The 21,664-nt window shown below is 46.5% G+C and overlaps 1 protein-coding gene across 1 annotated transcript in view; it reads right to left on the minus strand.

Moving 5' to 3' along the window:
- Nucleotides 1-230: 230 nt before the first annotated feature.
- RAB10 (RAB10, member RAS oncogene family) overlaps nt 231-21,664 on the minus strand; it is a 49,075-nt gene continuing 27,641 nt past the window's right edge. The window contains exons 2-6 of the mRNA XM_063330800.1: nt 21,107-21,167; nt 9,033-9,171; nt 5,776-5,865; nt 5,160-5,261; nt 231-3,110 (exon numbers count right to left, since the gene is read on the minus strand). Of these exons, the coding sequence (XP_063186870.1) occupies nt 3,027-3,110; nt 5,160-5,261; nt 5,776-5,865; nt 9,033-9,171; nt 21,107-21,167 (476 nt within the window). The 3' untranslated portion in view covers nt 231-3,026. The remainder of the gene's footprint in view (nt 3,111-5,159; nt 5,262-5,775; nt 5,866-9,032; nt 9,172-21,106; nt 21,168-21,664) is intronic.

Below are 21,664 nucleotides of genomic sequence, written 5' to 3' on the forward strand. Positions count from 1 at the left end.
CAATGCGATGGCAAAGGTCCTCTCCGCGGGGCTGGGTGACACAGACCAGGTACCCCCAGCCAGGGGGGTCCACGCTGGGGCCGTCGGACTTGGTACCACCCCGCCCTCGGAAAAGGACAGCCTTTTCTATAGGAAAACCAGACAGACTCCTCAGAAGAGCCCGGCCTGCACTCGCCAGGTTTCACGGGGACATCGCGGAGGGAATTTAAGGGGGCCGAGGAAGTCACCAATGCAAGTTTATAAAAGCTTTTATTTGCTCTTGGTATGACCAAGAATGGGACAGTGATCTTTTATACAATTTGATACAGTAAGTGGTACAAAAGAATGTGTTTTAAATAAAAAGCCAGAGTGGAGTAGCAAAAATATTAAAAGATTAAGTAAAAAATCGTAGGCATGGGAATTAATCCTAGACCTTAAGTTGATGCTGTTTTTCCACCGTCCAAGTGGGAAGCGCCGCGGTTCCCCCTGCCCCGCTCGGCCCTGGCAGCTCCGGGGGTTAACACACACCTGGAGGAGAGATTCAGCCCCGGCTTTTCGTTTATTGTGACCAATTTAATCAAGTTATAACTTTTGTGCCGTGACAGAACGGTGGCACTGAGCCTTCCTGCGGCGGGCAGGGGGGCTGGCGCGGGGAACGCTGCTGCCGCATCCTTCTCTCGGCTGGATCCCACACCCAGGGCAGGGCAGGTTTCACAAGCGGTTAGTGTGCTAAGCTAGCAGGGAGTTTAGAAATAGAAGTTACTGCAAATTCCTCCAACATGATTATTATTATTATTATTATAAATTTTTTATTTTTTTTTTTTCCTTTTTAGCATCTGTATCGACTTTTGTTGCTCACTCCCTCCTGGGCTGGGCCTTGCACTCCACCAACACAAGACAAAGCCAAGCCCCGCGGTTAAAACTCACGGTTTTCATAGGACCAGGAGCAGACCATGTAGAAAGAGTTCCGTTTATTAACTGGGGAAGGCGCAGAGGAAAGGGAGGTGGGAGCGAGTAGTACCAGCCAGGGGCCTGTCCTCTACCTGTTGGCTTGCAACAAACACAGCGACTACAAGGGATCCCGGGGGGGTTACACAGAGGGAGCCGCGCCCCTGGAAGCAAATAAAAAGCTCATGTTTAAAACAAGGATCATACAAAACAAAAAAAACCAACAAAACAACCCTTGATGTATATTTCTCCATTTTTTTTTCCCTTTTTGATAACATTAGAAAGTGCAGATTTAACCAAAAGGTGGCCGCATTCCACAGCGCCCAGCCCGGCCCCAGGAGCCCCTGGCCTGGGAAGGGGCAACACGCGCCGAGACAAAACACCGGAATACAGAGGGAAAAGGGAGACGACACCTCGGTCAAGTCACGACAGGGGAAGGCATTCAAGACTCGAAGTTCCATGTTAAAACACCGTCATTTCATTAAAATTAAACCACAGCGTTCTGTACTACTTCAGTTACTGACCGGAGACGGCCCCAAAGCCAAGCGGGCAGGAGCGAGGCAGGGCCTTGGCCGACTCTAAAGGAGAAGGGGAGGCCTGGGGAGGAAGAAGCATCTATTCAAAAAACAATCTCTTTTTGTCCTTGGCCGGGGCAGGTCTCCTCCGGGGTATTTCAAAGGCGAGGCAAGCGAACGCGCAAGCGCTGGGGGGACAGGGTTGTCCCTCACCCCCTTCCTGGCAGGAATGGGGGAGCTGCGGTGGCGCCCGGGGGGGCTGGGCAGCCCTGCTGGCACCCCCTCGCCCCCGGCGAGACCGACCCGAGGACCAACGGACTCCGCTTTCAACACCGGGAAACGGGAAGTTTTCAGGGAGGTAATAAATTAAACTGCCAACTTTTTGTTTGTTTTTCGTAAATCGCAGTTTCGCTCAGCCTTCGGGCAGGCCAGCGAAGAGCTTGTTGGAGCGGCTAAAACAGGAAGAGAGAACTGAAAAGTCCACGTTAACTGCTGTCAGTTTGGGGATGGCATGTTATATTCATACACATAAAGTAGACAACCACATCACCCTCCATAGAAAACTAGTGCATGCAAATAACTCTTCCATATCATAAAACCCAACGGCTATGCAGGAGGAGAGAGAAGAGATACTAGTGAACCGACATCGGCTAGAGGGAAATTAGTAGGTATCTTCAACATTTTTACCTTGAAAGCTAACTCAGTGCTTTGTATTAAAGTTTTTGGCAAACATACCACGTTGCCATCCTTTTAATTAACACATCACACCATGAAGAAATGCAAATAAAAGCAGCATGCAGGCAAAAAGGAAAGAGCCGCAAGTGAGGGGGGGAAAAAAATGGCAGCGGGAACAGTTCTGAATGGCTAGATCACCAAAAAGGAGACACAGCAGAGTAAATGTAATATTTTTTTTTTTTCGCACCACCCTTTGTCCTCGATGCGTTACACCAACAATTACAGAAAGCAATCACGAAAGAGTTCAGTATTTTAAAATGGTCAAGTATGGATGGTATGTCTCCTGCACATGCTTCCACCAGAAGAAAAGAAATTAAAAAAAAAAAAAAAAAGAGAGTGAAAACAAAAAGTTCCTTTCCACATAAGGCACAGGACAAAATAAACCCCATTCACATACTCAAGGCGAAAATGAGTGTTTTCCTGGCTCTTTTGCTGATGCGTCTAGAGAGTACGGTGACTCAAGCACATTATCCATGACAGAAAATTCCACTGTTGTACAAAATAAATTGTTAATTCTAACTTTTATTCTTATACAATTTGCAGAAGAGAGTTGAATATGATTGCTATATGTTTTAATGTCAGGAGGAACGGGACTATAATACAACCAAAACGTAGTGGTAAGTTGAGCAGGTACATGAGAAAATGAAGTCACGGAGATGATTTTCCTATACATGGTGTTGAGAAAAATTATAGTACGCAAGCTGTCCTAAACGGAGAAACAAAGGGAGACAGGAGCTGGTTAAGATGAGGAACAAAAACATTGGTTTAAGGTTAAAAACGGGCAGAGTGGTTTGTTTTGCAGCGAGAAAAAAGGGGCGGTGGATGGCGATTGGTGATATAGGAGAAGGTTCAGCAACACTTGCTCTTCCAGCCCGTCACCCCACCTCCACTGCTGATATCTACATTTTCACTGTTGGGCTCTTTTACAGGGGTCTGCAATGAAACAAGGGAAAAAGAAGAAGTTAGATGACTCTCGAGACATTCTGAAATAAAGTCTTCAGAGCTGAAGAGAGAGCGGCCTCCAGAAAGACTTTATCACCAAAATAATATTACGAATAAACTAAGGGCAAAGAGCTCCCCAGAAACGTAGGGAACCCTCCTCCCCCTCCGGCAGAAGTATGCCGAACCAATTTACGGTTGGGTTTTTCTTGTTTCGTTTTAAGTAAACAACAACCGGAAAGCTGGGAAAAAACCCAGCTTCTTGACTCGGACCACCCCAAAGTAAACTCAAACTATTTCTAGATGCTGCTCTTGGAGCCGACACTCGGCTACGTCAGTCACAGCGTACAACACCACACGCTGGAGTTAAATTATGTGAACTAATGACCTTAAAAACCCACAGAGTAATTTAGGGATAAAGAGGGGTTGTTCAAAAGCATCCGCCTTCCAGTTAACCGGGACGCCGATTGCCGAGGCAGCGGACAAAACAGGCTCGTCTGCGTCACGGGATGGAAACTCGGTTGGACCAAAGCAAAAACCCAAGTCGAGTGGTTTTGATCAGCTGCTAACATCTACTGCCAGCCGGCTAGAAACAAACCTAAGCATCCATCAGAATAGTGCAGTTTAGTCCCCATATGCCTTTTCTTATTCCCTTCGGCACAGCCCTGCAAAAGCCACCCCCCTGCCTTCTTCAGGCAAATACATCGAGGCCCAAAATAAAAATGTAAAGGTCGAAAGAGTCGGTAAGACTCGCTCGCCTGAGCTCCTGTTTACTGAAGGCTAAACACTGGATTTTCATGCAGTTTCTCACACAAAGCTTGCCAAAAACCTGAACCACCTGGGCTGGTGGGAGGTGTCCCTGCCCAGGGCAGGGGTTGCCACTGGATGATCGTTAAGGTCCCTTCCCACCCAAACCACTCTGTGATTCTATTCTATGAAAAACTGGTTAACAAACAAGCCCGAAGCACAATGGCAAACCAGACATTGTGGAGCAGATGCGCACTTAAAGGGTTGTGAAAGGATTCAGCATTGACCTTGCACTGAACTTCTAACCGACTAACCGGGACGCCATTATCAACCACGCTCAGAAGAAGCGGTGATGAAGGGGGTCTCGATACGGGGCTGGGGCACAGAAAAACCATGTACGGTCCCTCGACTAGGAGCAAAGCACGTATGCTATGGTCGGCCAACCCATGTCTCTTGAGATCCATGGAGTTCCAGTGGTGGAGAGGGACGACCTGGTCGTAAGCAGGAATATGCCCACGTGGGGGTTACTGGGTACAGCAAGTCCTTGGCTACGGGAGCACATCAACTAACTGGAACCAGCCCTGGAGCCACCCATGCATCCAGCCCAGCTCAATCAACAAGAGTGGCAGCTATGGGAAGCCGATGCCTTTTCTGCTCATGAAAGGCATCAGGGACGCAAGTCTAGCGGTATCTCGACGCTCTGGGCATACACGGATTTGGGTGCGGGCCGCAGGAATTGCAGCTGTCTATGGGACGCTCTACGATTCGCGAGGGGGAGCCAAGCAGCAGCAAGAACTGGTGATCCATGTTCTTCTCTCAGTTTGATATAACCTTCCAACAAAGCCTCCACTGAAACGCAGAAGCCGAGAGGGCTAATCGTTGGAAACAAGGCAGAAGTGACAGATCTCATTCATCTGTTGTCAACCCCACCTAAACCCTTCCCAACAGGCGCTTAGCGGCTCTTAGTGTTGTGTATCAATGGAGATGGTGGCAGGAAAGGACGATTCTCTTCCACGCCAAATGAAATGTTTTAAATCCACGCACGCGCACAACACAACCACGAGTTTAAGGGCCAAATAACTCCGAGTTTACATTCCTTGGCTCTTTGATGTCTGTTAGTCTCTCTAGATAATACCCCTCCAATAATGAAACATCAAACAAGCTTTAGAAGCTTCAGGTGTACAACAGTCCTCCTTCAGTGACTCCTTTGTCTTAGCATGCCCAAGTCAAAAGCTGCAACAATTCGTGTGAACATCAAAAGCAACAGGAGCTGAAATTTCAGGATGTTGCACCTACCTTTCGAAGAATGTCTTCTGCTAATGTGAGGAATGCCTTCTCAATGTTTATATTTGCTTTTGCACTAGTTTCGAAAAACCTAATACCATGCTCCCTAGCAATCTAAACCAAAAAAAGAAAGAAAGAAAGGTTAGCATTTCTGTGAAGTTATTCCATTGGTGCCACTATAACTTCGGGATTAGCGGCATTTATAAGCATCTGATACTCTTTCAGCCATAGCAGGTGTCAGAAGTACTAGCGAGACAAAGTGTCACAAAGGAATATTTGGAACTTAATGATTCAGAAACAGCAATTAAAGTGCATTAAATCACAAGTCAATGTCTGAACATGAGACGACAGAGACCGTACAAGCCTGTCGCATGGTAAGTAACCTCAAGGATGCCTGAAAAATTTTAGTTATCAAAGAAAGCAGAAACTGCAGCTGAACTTGTTCCATTCGTGGCAGTTCTTTGCAACTTCTGAGAAAACATTCCCTAGGCTTACAAACCACTAGCAAATGCAGCTACCTTGTTCGTTCCCTGGCACGTCCCCTTGTGGCATCTCAAGCACCTGGAGACGGTGAAGCCTTGGCACTGATGTGCTTACTTTGATAAGCAAGTTTTTGCCCGACACTTACCTGTTCGCCTTTTGCTTTAGGGACAACTCTCTTATCTTCCATGTCACACTTGTTTCCTAACAGCATCCTCTCCACATCTTCATTGGCATGCTGAAACGAGACAAGAGACAGGCTTACAATCTCCCCCAGCAGGCAGTAAATATCTACTTCACTTTTGTGGAGTGTCTGAGGTCCAGGCTAACGTTTACAGGTCTTGGTGTCCTGCACTTTCCCAAGTCCTAACAAAGACTGCTAGAAACCAGTCTTCAGACGGTGCCTTTGGACTAAGCTGCTCGTATCCCTGGGAGTGGAATGAGACAACAGCTACGGGCTTGACACAGCTCTGTCACCACCACAATGCCAGTTATTTTCCCCCTTCCTTTTCACTTCTGTAATTTAAGGGTGAAGTCTTCCGTTACGAAAAAGGCAACGTGCTGTCCTGCAGCCCAGACCCCTCTTACAGAAATGCTGCTACAAAACATTGCGGGACAAGAAGAGCCCCGTGTCTACAGCTGCCAACGACCAAGCTTCATGCACTCGAGTGGCTCCAGCCGATGCTACCGTTTTTTTGATGTTTAAGGGGTCCTTTGCATAGTTTTATTGTAGACAGGTAAGTCTCCTTAACAACTGCAACCATGCTTTCAACCACCACAAAGCCAAATAACCAGAAAGTTAGTAAAAAACCCTTTTTGCCTGTAATTTCGTTTAGAGGAGTTACCAAGTTAACTAACAAAGGAAAATTACAGCTCTCTACATCACGCTGTTCCTCTGATGTCGCCATCAGAGCAAGACCACAGGTCAGCTTTGTGCTTTAGCCCTATCTGCTAAGGGCCTCACAGAGAAGTTGAGAAACTCAAGCAGTGAAGTGACACGCAGACTATATACCAGGCAAACGCGCAGCAGGACAACACAAAGGGAAAGCTGAAGCAAGCACCACGCTAATGCTCAGGACCCAAAGAAAAGCAGGACCACATACACAGGGAATCAGCTCTGTAAGGCAAACGCGAGTGCCAATGCTTTCCTAAGGAATGCCGAACGAGCAGAAAAGCCTGGGCTGTTCAGTTATTGTCGTCCTGCCAATATCCATCAAAGCAAGGAAAGAACACGCCAAAGATATCCACCAGATTAGCAGGAAAGTTCCAGCAGCCACAGCACAAGGCATCACTTAAGTGGATAACTGAAGCACTTTGCAACCTGCCATGAGAAGCTTCTTGGAAAGTCTAATCTGAATTTACTTTCACTCCAACAGCCTTAACACTACTTTACGGTAGCATTATTAATAGAACTACAGAGGCAAGAGATCCACGTACCAGTACTCCTGCTTACAGTAATAACCCATTTCACATTCCTCAGGAGAACCACCCCCAGTTTTTTCCTTCAGCTCACAAGGAGGAAGAGCAACCAGACAGCAAAGGTAGGTTAAGATATCATGTCGAGTAAGACTCTGAAAACGTTAACTTTTCATGCACACACACAACACTGCTTAGGCAGCAACAGACTTTTCAAATACAGCCAGCCCCAACGTATAAAACTCGGCACTTGAGCAACTTAACTAATTCCTACGAGCCCAAAGCGAAAGTGCACGGCATAGCACACCTCTGCAGAACGTGTGAACTTTAAATTATCACGCATTTAGCAAGGATGAAGGTGTAACACCTCTAGGTGTCTTGGCTATTTCTAAATTAAGGCTTAAAGTATCCTGTATAAGAGCCGCCTTGCAAGGAATAGGAATTCCGGCTTGCTTATTGAAAACTCTCCTCTTTGAGAGAATACCCTTGGCAACATCACCTTGTAAAACCACAGCACTTCGTTACTTCATTCCCAACTATCACTCGCAATAATCCGTACAAGAGCGGGTGACAGCCGCACACATTCTAGCAAGAAGCCTCAACACTGCACTGGAACCTCAGAGGATGACTTCACCCATCGATTCTGCAGATGCTCTCCATTAGTGAGCTTTTTCCATAATGAAAAAAGCTTCCTAAGGTGTCACGTATCCCTTATAAAACTGCAGTAACCACGCAGCCTTCATAACACACCTGAAATCCGCTGCAGAGGTTTGTGTGACACAGATTTGAAAACATGAGGTCAGCAAAACCACTCACTTCTCGGACACAATGGTATGAATGACATTCACATGAACTACTCAACTTCCTGGATACTACTGAATTTTTTAAACAAAGCAACTGCAGCATGTAAAGGCCTTGGTTTCAAGTTTACATTCAACTCATCACTGAGCCTCTTCCTGTGCTCCTTTACTTCCTCCCCTGCGGTACCCACCACAACGCGTATCCTTCCATGAACAGTATAGTTTCCCATTTCTCACGCTGGGGAATTAAAGTCCCAATATCACATTTCTGCTCTGTAATAACCTTTCGCCAGCCTCAGTGCTTCAGCTAGCAATGCCTGACAGCACCCATCTGCTGACGCTCAGTTCTACAGGGCCATCTTCATGCTCTCTAGCAAAACAACGAAGCCGGAAAATCCAAACAATTATTCCATTTGGGAACAGCATAACAAAAGCAAGAACTAACAGTTGCGCTGCTCTCCAACATCTCAGAACTCCCAGAGAATGAACTCCTGGGGGTGCAGGCACTGAATCTTTCCACATCAGTTTCTCCTGCTTCACTTGGCCTTGCTTGGAATTTTACCAAGCTCCGTGTTTGGTTCTCCTTTAACAAGGACAAACGTCAGCTGGGCAGCTTTGAGTCATTTGCTAAATCCAACACCAGCAGTTTGCCACGCTACCTGCAACGGCCACAATAAACTTGCAAATATTTCATGACATCGATTTTGAGGGAGCAGAGGTGATCAGATTTAGTTATCTCTGAGGATTTACATAGTTGTCCTTATAAAATAGGCTAGTACTAGAAGTGACATATTCTACAGCTGCTCTACAGCTTATGGCTTTGCGCTGCTCCTCTGCACACCCCCTTGTGGCAGCAGCTCCTCCTGAAAACTGCAGCTCACAGTTCCTACAAGATGTATTCCTTACCTCCAAGTATTCTCCAGCCAGAAACAAACTCTGCTCATGTATGATCTGACATTTTAGGACACCTGTGTAGCGTTGTGATCCTTCATGCCATCGCTGAAGGGAGAGTTGAGGGAGGGACGGAGGAGAGCCGAGGAACAGCACCCAAACCCTTGTGCTAATTTACACCTTCTGCCAGGACAGACGCAGAAGCTGCAATCCAGAAGCTGAGTTCTGTGGGACTCATCACGTGCTCTACGGGTCACAGCAAACAGCTGGATGGTGGGATCTTACAGACACTACTCACCTCATCTATGTTTCTGAGCCACTTGCTGATGTTTTCAAAGCTCTTGGCATTGGTGATGTCATATACTAGCATGATCCCCATGGCACCTCTGTAGTAGGAGGTGGTGATGGTGTGAAATCGCTCCTGCCCCGCTGTGTCCCTGCGGAAAACAGACAAGAGCACGCATCAGAGGCAAGCTCTAAAGAAACCAGCACAGTATATCTATTAGACAAGCGTATGGCCCAGTATACTGGGACGTGCAATGTTTTGAAGAACTGTAGGAGACACTCCAACGTGCATCAGCAGCAGCTTCAAAGAAGGTCCACTCCATCCCAGATGCAGCTGAACACTCAGAGAAGAAAGGATAAGCTGCAGTAAGCCAGGCTCAAAAGGGTACAGAATCGAGGGTCTGAAGTTTCTCTTTGTGATTTTACTTTAAAGGGGACTGTTTTTTTAAAAACACATTTCGGAGTCAACTATGACAGAGACAGAAGACGCTGGGCTGCCCAACTGGGCTTACACGACTAAGGTGGCAGAAGATGAAGCCATCTGTGGAACAGCAAAGCAGTGAGCTGCAGTAGGTCTTCTGGTATCTTACCACAATAAACAAATCCAGTATCAAGTCACAGTAGAAATTTGTTAAACTTCATATTTTTTTACTGACAACTTGAAACTTGCACCCAAAAGGAGAAACTCTTATTTCCAAGTCCCATATCTCAGGGGAGTGTCTCGGACATCTGAGCTTCAGTGGAACCCAGAAACAGGCAGGACAAAAACGGGAGCAAGAAATGCTCTACCAACACTTCGACAGCACTGTGAGCTCCAGCAGCAGGAGGGTCTGAACAAGCCCAGAAGCATCGTTGTCCCAGACACTCTCCCCTGTTACTGACCAGTTCTTCCCAAGTGAACATATAAATAAGGCACTTCAGAAGTTCACCTACAAGGTTTAAGGTACACACCATAACCACTGACCAGCCTGACGAGACACTGCACAAACCCAGGTGACCCAGCACTATTCTGTAGGAAGTTCTCAAAACGTAGGTTGATCAGCAGGGCCGCTGCCAAAGTCAGGAGAGACTGGAACTGTGACCAGCCATGACCTGCCCCAACTGTCCAGCCAACACCACCACCACGCCCAAGAACATCCCCTTCCACTTCAGCAGCTGCTGAGCAGCCACGAAGACAATTGCTCACCATTTTCTGGAACTCAGACTTAAAACTGAGAAGAATTTTGTTTTCAGATCAATTTGATAGAGCTTTAACGCGATCTTACACATTTATATTCCTGAAATTTTAGGCCACAGTACATAACAAGTAGATCTAGAAGATGTACTGTAACATTAAGCCGTTGATTTCTATAAGCAATATCCTGAAAATCGATCATGCAAGATTAATGACAGTATGTATTTTCCCATCTAATTTTGAGATCTTTCATGGAACACGTGAGATTTGGTTAAATAAACTCGCATGCCATTAAGTTGAGAATTAAGAGTTAATAGAACACGCAGTTGTCTTTCAGAGAACATAAACCTAACAGATTACAAGTTCGCAGACACTTTTCAGTGACACTATTCAACTATCAACGGTGTCTCTGAATTTAAACTGGTCTAAACTGAGATCAAACCTTCCCTAACCGCCTTCGGAAAGGCACAGCGTTCCCCCCTGACCCACAGACCCACATTTCCTCGCTCACAAACCAGTAACCTCAGAAAACATCACGGACTGGAGTTGAACTAGTTCAACTCATTTCCCTCTCAGCTGTTCCTGAGGTCACAGCAAGTGCCTTGGCAGGACACGGACACCACCAGGCACCGAGTCCTGTGAAAACTCAGCTCTCCCCACTGTCCCGTCACCTACAGTTGACCCAACAAACGCTGACTGCAGTTGCCAAATCAATTTGTTTAAACACACGTCAGATTTCTGGCCAAGTATCAGTTGGCAAATGGGGAGTAAACGAAAAGCCTCGAAATCCAAAGATGCCACGGAGAAAAGTTCCTGAGATGCAGGGAAATGCTCTACGAAGTTTCTTCTCAAAGTGTCTCATCGGCTCTGTTTGGCTCAGACCCCACATCAGGGTTTTGAGACCAATTGCTGCCGAGATTTTATCTCCTCCCAGGAGCTGGCAAACACCAGGACAAGGGCAAAGAGCAGAGGAGGGGGAACACAGGCAGGTCCTAAACCCGAGCACCGCTTTGTTCAGAGATGTTCTACCAGGCCATGCTGCGCAGAGGTCTGGCTCGCTGGCAGCAGCCTCGAGAGGCAATCTAGCACATTCCCCGGCTCTACAAAACATTGAGGGATACCCACGTTATGCTTCAAAGATGCTTGATGTTCTACTGAAGACCTCTGACGGTTGCTGGCTTGAATCCCACTCTCTCATTTCCTTTCTGTGCCATTTGGAAGTCTCTCCTGATGGCACACTTGGGTTTTCCTTAGTGCAAATTAAGGCCGTCAATCCTTGCCTTACTTTTCACAGGTAGCAGAGTTCATTTCCCTTCTTTCTACAACTACTTTTTGCATACTCAAACACAGCTCTTGCACCTTCTCTGCCTTTTCTCAAGCCACCTGAAGTTCTTCAGACTTTACTCACTGGCCAAAGGGCTAAGACACACAGCCCCACCTACTACTCTCTCTGGACTCCCTCCAACTTGCCCAAGTCTAAGGAAAAACCCGGACACTGCTCCAGGTGAAGTCGTCTTCCTCACACAGGAATATTTTCTAGCAGACTTGGGCATGCCTGTTGACGCACCCCCCTCCCTTTCCTCATGACTGAGCAGATTTTTCTGACATTTGAGTAACTGATTACACAGACTGAACTTGACAACTTCCCATTTGCCTGTGCTGAATTTCACTGGGCTTTTTTTTCCAACGACACTTCTCCAAAAGCAATTTGAATTATAATCCAGTCCTCTATACAATTTATACTTTGCAACTTCATCTTTTCCTGCTTAGCTAAAATGCAATAACCATACCCTCTATATTCCCTTATCTCAACCTTTAAAGAAAACATTGCCTATCATGAAACTCGGGACAGACTCCTGCAAAATATCTCAACGGAACTCTTAATCACACATCATTTATTTTCTCTCGCCATGAGTTCTGTACCCACTTGATAGCACCTTCACCCCAGTCATTCCCCCTAACTTGCTTGTATCAAGCAGGACAGCGTCAGAAAAGCCTCGCCAAAAACATCAAGCCATATGACATCCGTGATTTCTCCCCTCCTGACAAGGCCAGTAGCTGTCACAGCAAGAACCGAGATCAATTTTACACAACTTGGCGTTGGCCACACTCAGTTGTTAGTCATCCCTTGTCACATCCTACGCGCCTACAACTAACTCGCTTCGTTAACTCCTCCAGTGGTTCTTCTGGCAACTGAAGCAAATGGATGAAAAGAAAGCCGGGGAAGGAAAATGCAGAGAACCTGGAGTGTTTCCCTTTTTTTTTTTTTTTTTTTTAAATAGGTACTATATTTGCCCTTTCCCCTTCTTAATGGATTCCCCATTCATTATTCAGAGATAACTCTTAATGGATGCGAGATTAGAGACCTGACTGGAGCAAACAGAGGAAATGAGTTATGGTTTTCAAACTGCCTACGACTGATGAATCCACCCTGAGCAAACGGCAGGAGACAAGCGGAGACCGCATGCCCTGTTTACTGTCCTGGCCTTCCATTCTTTTGTTCAAGCCTCTGGGACGTAAGAATACGCTCCAAAGCTATGGGCGTGCAATAAATCCTTCACATAGGCAACAACATTTGTGGAAGCTCTCCAAGCTAAAATAAACGTAGACAAGGACTACTAAGACAGCCAAGGAAAACGGAGCCCTACTGCACAGGAGGAAAGCGAGAGAACTTGGTTTGTTTAGCTGCAAAATGGAGACAAAGAAGGTCGTCCTGTGGGACTGGGGAAAGCAAAAAATCTATTTGAATTATTCTCATGCCAGCATTAAAGTATGCATAAGTGGTATCATCTTAGAGGTTTAACCAACAGAGAAAGGAATTTCTGGGACAGCTTTCCGGTTGACCTGGCAGAGACTAAAGAAACCTTAAAATGCACTATGATTTGCTTATGAAATATTTACATGCGTGCAACAAGAAGAGATTACATCCGATGATTTGTGAAGATCCTTCCAGTCCACACAGCTCAAAAGAAAGGTCTTTGACGTATTAAACCAAATAATTCCTAGCAAAATAATCCTAAGAATTTTATTACTGTCCCACTGTTTCATCTTATAATATTTTTTTAAACTACCCAGCAGAATATTGCATTGAAGAAACCGCACTGCTGACATCAGGCACGCTCTGGAAGCTTTAGCAACTGGGTCCAAGACTTTCCTTCACAAAGGAGCGTCTGTAAGGTATTTTCATGACCAGCAAATTTCAGCTGTTTTGAATAAATATTCATCCAGGAAAAAAATAAATCTATAATGAGCGAAGTATCTAGTTGTTTTCTAGGAAGTCAGACTGATGGGCCAAGAGTCTCTTCCACCTGGAGCCAGGCACGTGGTGAGCGGTCTCCAAAGCTCTCAGCAGCAAGAGTTAACTTTTAGCCATTCCTAGGGTAATTGCAAAAATTAACGAGACCGACCATACCCTAGTCAGTGGTGTGTCTGCAGCTTCGGCTGTTCACCGCCATACTTCTTAAACCCAAGAATTTGCATGTAGCAGGGAATTCCCACAGGTGTAACTGCTTCAGACAGCTATGCCGCTGCACATTCCTTTCACCTGGACTGGTGTTCCAGCTCAGACGATTCTTTGTGCAACAAGCTCATTGCTGAATAGAACAAAATCCTGAGGACACATTTCTAGCCACGTAAGAGTATTCCCAGCAGAGACACACTCATAGAAAAATGTTAGCTTATGGTCTTCTACCCAGTTAAGAGCTGCATACTGAAAAATGTAAGTTTCTGTTTCTAAAATTTGGAATCAGTCAACAAGATTGTAGGAAAATAGGGTGACACACAAATTTTATGTAAATGCAGGAGGGTGAGAGTAGCAGCTAAAGAGGAAAAAAGAGAAACAATTTAGATGTCTTTGAATCTCTGAGTTACATATTTTTCGGTTTACTACAGAAGCAATTTTGTCGTCACACTGTTTCCATATTAATACAAGATTATCAAGTATGATTGTTCCGTGCACAGCTGAAGAGAACTGCCCCGTTACGAGAAACGGATCATTTGTCTTACCCAGCTCTGGATCCAGCCTTTCAGATCCCAACTTTCTGGCATTAACGATGCCAATCAGCGCCTTGCAACAAGCCTGCAGACACTGCCGGGGCGGCAGTCCTGCACACAAGCCTGCCCCAGGCACAGAAGAATCGAAGAATCGTGCACTTTCTACCTTCTACTGACATGCACCTCCATCCCTCAGAGCTCCTGGTCTGGCGGGACAACACGCACCGACAGGCTGCTGGGAAAGCGTGAGAACTGGCACACGGGAGATTCACCAGATGGGAATCATAGAATCTCAGAATGGTTTGGGTGGGAAGGGACCTAAAGGCCACCCAGTGCCACCCCCTACCCTGGGCAGGGACACCTCCCACCAGAACAGGTTGCTCCAAGCCCCGGCCAACCTGGCCTTGAACCCCTCCAGGGATGGGGCAGCCACAGCTTCTCTGGGCAACCTGGGCCAGGGGCTCACCCCCCTCACACCAAACAATTTCTTCCCAATATCTCATCTCAATCTCCCCTCTTCCAGTGTAAAACCCTTCCCCCTCGTCCCATGGCTCCCCTCCCTGCTCCAGAGTCCCTCCCCAGCTTTCCTGGAGCCCCTTGAGGGACTGGCAGGGGCTGGAAGGTCTCCGCGGAGCCTTCTCTTCTCCAGGCTGAACCCCCCCAGCTCTCTCAGCCTGTCCTCCCAGCAGAGGGGCTCCAGCCCTCCCAGCATCTCCGGGGCCTCCTCTGGCCCCGCTCCGACAGGTCCATCAACAACTGTTAGTCCTTACGAACCCCTGCAAAGCTCACTCTTCATACAGCTCCACACCTATAATTTGGTTACTCCTTAAGATCGGTTTAAGACTAGTTTAAGACTAGACATGTATACACCATGTGGCTGTTTAAGGAAAGCTGGAATTACTTACTACCCTGACTTGGAAAAGCAAATACGGACCTCTTGAAAAGGCTAATCACTCACCCCTGCTCACATAACCCCGCTCTGTTTATAATCCCTGGAAACCTATTTCTAAATACTGCAGTTATTCTTTGATAGCTTTCTGCCCTACCCCATCCCTCCAGCACTCCAGTGTCAGCATCAGAGGGTTTAGGGCTTGACTTTTTTGTTGTTTTGGATTCACTCTCACAATATCAACATCCTGTAAACCCACCTTCAGGATCACCCTCTTACAGTTCCCAGTTGTCTTCCCAGACTGCACAGTCTGTGAGAGACCAGGAAGTGGCTGTATTTTCTGCAACCAATTTTCACATAATATTCTTGAATGAATGGAAAAAGGGCTCCTGGGGTAAGTTCTTCTGCAATAATGGAACAGGATACATCATGATCCTCTTATTTGTCAAGCTCTGTTCTGAAATACCTGGCTGATCTGTGTTTTGTTTCCCCTCCATGTTCTCCTTTATTTCGTTTCCATTCCACTGAACTAGAGCTTCTCCCAGAGTCTCCCACTCCTGCTAGTGGATTTCCAGCAACTTGGATTTCCACTGCCCTTGACCTTAAAGAGTCCCTCCTCCTCTTCCGTGCCTGCTTCCACTACATATTTTTAGATGACAGTAGTATTTCCTTTCAGCCTTTGCATCACCAGCATGAAAAACCTACATTTGATTTCCGTGCGTTCTCACAAGCACATAAGAGTCAGGCCAGAGTTTTTCCAGCTTCCACTTATGGGTAGTTCAAGAATTCTGGAGCCAGCGCTCACACCTGTGTATTTAACAGTCCAAAGCTGACTGTTCCTTTGTGAACTCCCTTGCAAACCCGTGTACATATGCAGCTACCACCACAGCTTGGTATGTGAAGAGCAGTTCCACAGCTTAACTTCACTTCTAGCAGGAGGTGTCCCTGCCCAGGACAGGGGGTTGGAACTAGATGAGCTTTAAAGTCCCTTCCAACCCAAATCATTCCATGATTCGGTGATTTCCTGTGTTTTGCATGTGCCACCTTCTAGCCTCACGCTAGAGCTGATGTTCTGGTACTGGAAAAGGAAATGAGTTATATCAATCCTTACCTACCTTTTCCAGCATACTCACGATTTAAAAAAATGTGCTTTGGTCACTTCTCTGACATCCAGGAAAATCCTAATCTTTCAGTTTTTCTTTCTAAAATAGCTATTACACCCCTCTGACCATCCTACTTGCCCCTTTCTTTCTAGGGCACGCTAACCAGAATCGTTATTATGTCAGACGGTGACACTTCCCTGCCCACTGCGAATGACTGCACCCACGGTACATGAAAAATCAGTTTTCCAATTGCTGCATTATGCTAGTAACTTCAGAGACTTACAGGATGCCTAAACCTTTTGGTTTCCATTTCAAAGCAATTCTGAGTTCCTGGACTGTACGATCTTACACTTCTTCATAGCTGAATTTTTAGCTCTACTGCTCTATTCCTCTAGAGCGTTTCATCACTTTCACTGTGATAACACCATCTTTTCCTGGAGCAGTCACCTCTCATGTTGGTTCTTTTATTCTCCCTCCCTTCTCTATAGCATGAGCATTACTGTATTTGTCAGGACATTCATCAGTGTCAACCCACCCAGGTCCCACCCTTCATAACTATTTCTACTCCCAAATCTTTACTTTATTTCTCCCAAATCCTACACTAAGCCCACCATTGGTGACTTTCCATCTGGCATCATACCATATACTGTCACATCAACAATTTTTCTTAACAGAGAAGTAATACAATAACCTAACCAAGAAGACGCTTGATTCTTCTACATACTTCCACCCAGAATTTGACACAGCAGTAGTCCTCCTGATGGACCTGCCCTGAACAAGCTCATTCAGCACAGGAGAGACACGGAGCTGTTGGAGCGGGGCCAGAGGAGGCCCCGGAGATGCTGGGAGGGCTGGAGCCCCTCTGCTGGGAGGACAGGCTGAGAGAGCTGGGGGGGTTCAGCCTGGAGAAGAGAAGGCTCCGCGGAGACCTTCCAGCCCCTGCCAGTCCCTCAAGGGGCTCCAGGAAAGCTGGGGAGGGACTCTGGAGCAGGGAGGGGAGCCATGGGACGAGGGGGAAGGGTTTTACACTGGAAGAGGGGAGATTGGGATGAGATATTGGGAAGAAATTCTTTGGTGTGAGGGGGGTGAGCCCCTGGCCCAGGCTGCCCAGAGAAGCTGTGGCTGCCCCATCCCTGGAGGGGTTCAAGGCCAGGTTGGCCGGGGCTTGGAGCAACCTGGGCTGGTGGGAGGTGTCCCTGCCCAGGGCAGGGGGTGGCACTGAGTGGCCTTTAAGGTCCCTTCCCACCCAAACCTTTCTATGATTCTATGATTCCTTCAGATGGCCAGTCCCAAGAGCTGTGTCCCATCCTCCTCCTCGCTGGCAGCCCATGCACCCACAGGCTGGCTCAGCCTAGCTGAGGCTCTCCAGAACCTCCCTGCAGACCAACACAGTCCCACTTGGGACCCAACACCACCGCTCTCCATCTCCTCTTGTCCCAACCTCCCCCCTCCCGCTTTCAACATCATTTTGCAACAGGCACATTTACATTTGGAGCAGTATGAAAACACTTTAATCCTAGCTTGATCCTCACCGACCAGCAACCCCACTTTTTAATAGCTATGAAGTATCAAGTTGCTTATCACCTCTGGCAAGGTTTAACTCAGCTTGACCTTTGTATTCTGCTTTACTCCTATATATATATATATTTTACAGATCAAGGCACAACTGAGACGCTGCTACGTCTGCTCATCTTCCATGCCCAGGAAGAGTGATGGGTGGCCATCCCGCTGTGTAGAAAGGAGCAGCACTCTATTAGAAAGTGCCGGTTTTACCTGTTTTCTGTAAAACTAATTGCCCATTGAGACTGCACCCCCACCCCAAGGAGTACAAAAGCCAGTACCGGCCACAGTAAACCAGTGACACAGTTTTGCAGGCAGCCAGAGAGCAACAACTAACCAGGACAACAGCACAGAAAGATTTAACACGTGGGTGATGGAGGATTACACGGATCAGCAAGAGGCAGGTCAATACAGTAATTTTAAACTGAGGAACAGTTTATTTCTATTGCCTTCTGTATGTGAACAGAAATACTCTGTTCACCTATGTAAATAACAAATGCTACTTAATCAAAGCCTTAACCACTCCCACTGATGTGGAAACCTTATTCCGTATGGGATGGGTTCGTTCAGCCACCACTTCTGCCAGTGATAGCTGACTGAACACAGCTCCTTCGTAAACACTGAGCAACTCTATGTAAAGGAACTCCGTCATACTTGGGAAACGGCTAACAAATACTAAGTTCTTAACAGTAAAAAACTCTGTCACCATCTGTCATTTCACAAACAGCTGAATGCCACTACTCTGGAAAAAAAAAAACACAGAGGTTTCAATCTGAATAAGCACCAATAATAATAATGGTGATGATAACAGCAGCAACAGTGATAACAAAACTGCCTTTGCTTCTAACAATAAAAGGGACTGTTAGGAAGCAAGAAGGCAGCATTATGGAGGGCTGGACAAAGATTTGGTGGCACTTTGGAGAGCCGTGGCTGGACTTACTCTCGTGGACTGGCCCAGTGCCATCACGGCCAGTATCCTGCTTCTGTCAGCGACCAGATGCAGCTCAGAGGTGTGTACAAGAAACCGGGCAAACCGACAGCAATCCCACAACCGGGACAACAGTTTTCAGATGGGGAGAAACCCCACAAGTGAAGGGGCGGTCATTCCTTCTCTCCGTTCTGAGCAGGGAGCTGCCGCACTGGTACAAGCCCACCTGAACAAGGGCCAAGGGTCCCACCTCCTGACCTTAAACTCTCTTTTCTCTTCACCATCAGCCTTTTGGTATCAGGTTAACCAAGTACGGAGCTGCATCCCAGTGGAAGCGCTACCTACGACTCAGATGATGTGTTTTGTTGATCCGCCTGTATTTGCTCCTGTGCATTTACTTCAGTTATAAAAGCACGAGCCATACTCTGCACGCAAGAAAAGCTACAAGAACAGCCTCGGGTTTACAAGGGAAACTAAAGCGTCCCTTCCTACTGAGCTGCCGCAGTGGGAGTGAAGGGTAACTCCGGCAACGTGTTACACAACTCCTAGAAGTGCAGGGCGAGTTCAAGTGCAGGAAGCGGTGGTTAAATATAGATGCTTTGCACAAAATATCTTCACCGAAAGACACTGTTGTTCTAGCCACCAAACCACTGCTGGGCAAAACTCCTTGTACAGGAGGAGCTGGAAACTACAAAGCCTAGATATTTTTATTTTTTTATTTTTATTTTTTTTTTTCCATCAAAAGTGCATGTCATAGGAACTTCATTTTCTGCTTTCCAAGTTTCACCTCAAATGCGAAATTTTAAACTGGCAGGAACAAGAAGCAGATTCAGACAATGATCTCCCAACTTTGCAACGTTTAAAAGTTCCAATTTCATAGAACTCAGCTCACCCAAACCCCTCTTCATTTCCCTAGGCCACTAAAAACGCGTACGGCTTCGTTATGGCTTGCTGCTTTGGCTACATGCACATTAAACATCCGCAGTATTCCATATTTTCAGTTTCTACATTTCATCGTGACTTTTTCCAACGTTTAATCTAACACTTCCTTTAAGTCATTCCAATGTTTTGTTCTACCTTTCTACCCCAGGGTGACTCGCAGCACCTGCCCTGTTGGGGTAAAAAACGCAACACGAAATGATTGTTTGGTGTTACGGTTTGCTCTGGGTTGAAAAGCTGAACGTTAACCGGCTGGTGAACTCCTCCTGCAAGAGCTGCCCAGCGAGTCACTCAAGGAAGCTGCGTTCCCGCGGGCTGCCTCCAGCTCCTGCTCTCGGTTCCTTCCTTTCCGCCGCTCTGCCCTCGCTCCCCAGCTGATCCACACCCATCCCTCCCCACACAGCTCCGCCGGTTACCCTTTGTGGCTCCCCGCTGAAGCGCCCCAGCGCGCCGAGTTACTTCATCATCCAAGTGCTTCCTTATCGACCGGCTGCGCAGTTTATACAACAAAACCAACTTCAACAACTCTTTCCCTTGCAGGGCACAAACCAAAATAACTAAGTTGGCTGACTTCTGCTAAGGAGGCGCTCCCGGGAGTGGGACATGAGAAACAGCTCGGGGACAAGGTGCACACTCCGAGTGATGGTAACAAGGATTCAGAATACACTCGTTAGGAAGGATAGTCATTCAGCCAGTCCTACAGCATTGGAATGACTACCTGGATAGAGGAAGACCAATGCCACCTCCTAACCAGACTCCATCCATCTGCATCTACAAATGTCAACGTTATCCAGACATAAAAGAATTTTTAGTAGTAGGGGCCAAAATGGGCAAATGCAAGGTCCAAACAAATGCAAGTTGTGAACTCTCAGTAGAGCCGGAGAACGCACCAGCAACGCGCACAGGGCTGAGCAGGGAGGGCCAAGCAAAAACAGAGGCCAGGAGAAGCCATGAGCTTTCCTGACCTGACTTGTTACAGGCCTATTAAAATAGGAGAAAAATCTCGAGTTAGACATGCACAGCAAGCTAAAAGGAAAGAGTTTTGCCTCACATTAGACTTTCCTACAGAAAAGCAGTCATGTTTTCAGCCAGCTCAGAAACTCTCCAGTTTACTGTGGCAAAACATAAAATTTGAGTGCAGATGTGGATTGCGCTTTCTTGCAAAGCAAAGCTACCACTCAATTTACAATCATAAACTCAAGGCAGCTCCTAATTTAAAAATCCCAGTTTTCAAACACTTCCCACTAAATCACAGACTGCGAGGATCCCGTCCTCCCAAAGAGGAGACTCGCCTGCAGCCTGTCCAAGGGAGCAGTCAGTAACAGCGGTTATAAACGCAACACACACATCTCTTCCCCACTTCCCAAAGAACGTGTAGGGAAAAATACAAAACAGTTACAAAATTAGATACCTGAACGTCAACCCTTCTCACAAAAACCTGCCTCTGCAAGCAGCCATCCAGCAGGATGCCACCCCACAGCTTCTTGGGTACGTTACTCACCATATCTGTAGCTTGATCTTCTTTCCTTGTAATTCAACGGTTTTAATCTTGAAGTCTATCCCTAAAATAAACAAACACATAAATAAGTAATTAGTATCTACTTACAAAAAAAAAAAAAGGCAATTCCACGTCAACTCACAACTGCTCTAGACAGAAGGGCTTTTTTTCTTCTTTTACTTGAATAATCGGGTAAAGCAGGGATGCCCGAGGAAGCTGGAGTGCAGGAGGAGCGTGCCAACCAAACGGGGCCTCAAAGTCTACAATCGGGCAACGGACACCTTCAGGTAACACTGATGAGATGATCTGGCTTGTAAAAACCTTTAAGTGTCTTGCTTATTTTTAAGCAAGAAAAAGATCAGGTTTTTGCCATTTTTCTGGAGAACTTCCACAAAGGAGAAATTTGGGAGTTTGGGATAAACTTCAACATCCTAAACAAAATAGCAAGCTTCCTTCTTGGCTTTTTTAAAAAAGATTCTTTCCCCAAAATGATTAAACCACAATATTTTGCATATGCTGACAAATTACGTGAAACATTGTGAAATTTTGGTTTATTTTTTT

Source organism: Chroicocephalus ridibundus, chromosome 3, assembly GCF_963924245.1.
Source record: "Chroicocephalus ridibundus chromosome 3, bChrRid1.1, whole genome shotgun sequence".
Taxonomy (NCBI): Eukaryota; Metazoa; Chordata; class Aves; order Charadriiformes; family Laridae; genus Chroicocephalus; species Chroicocephalus ridibundus.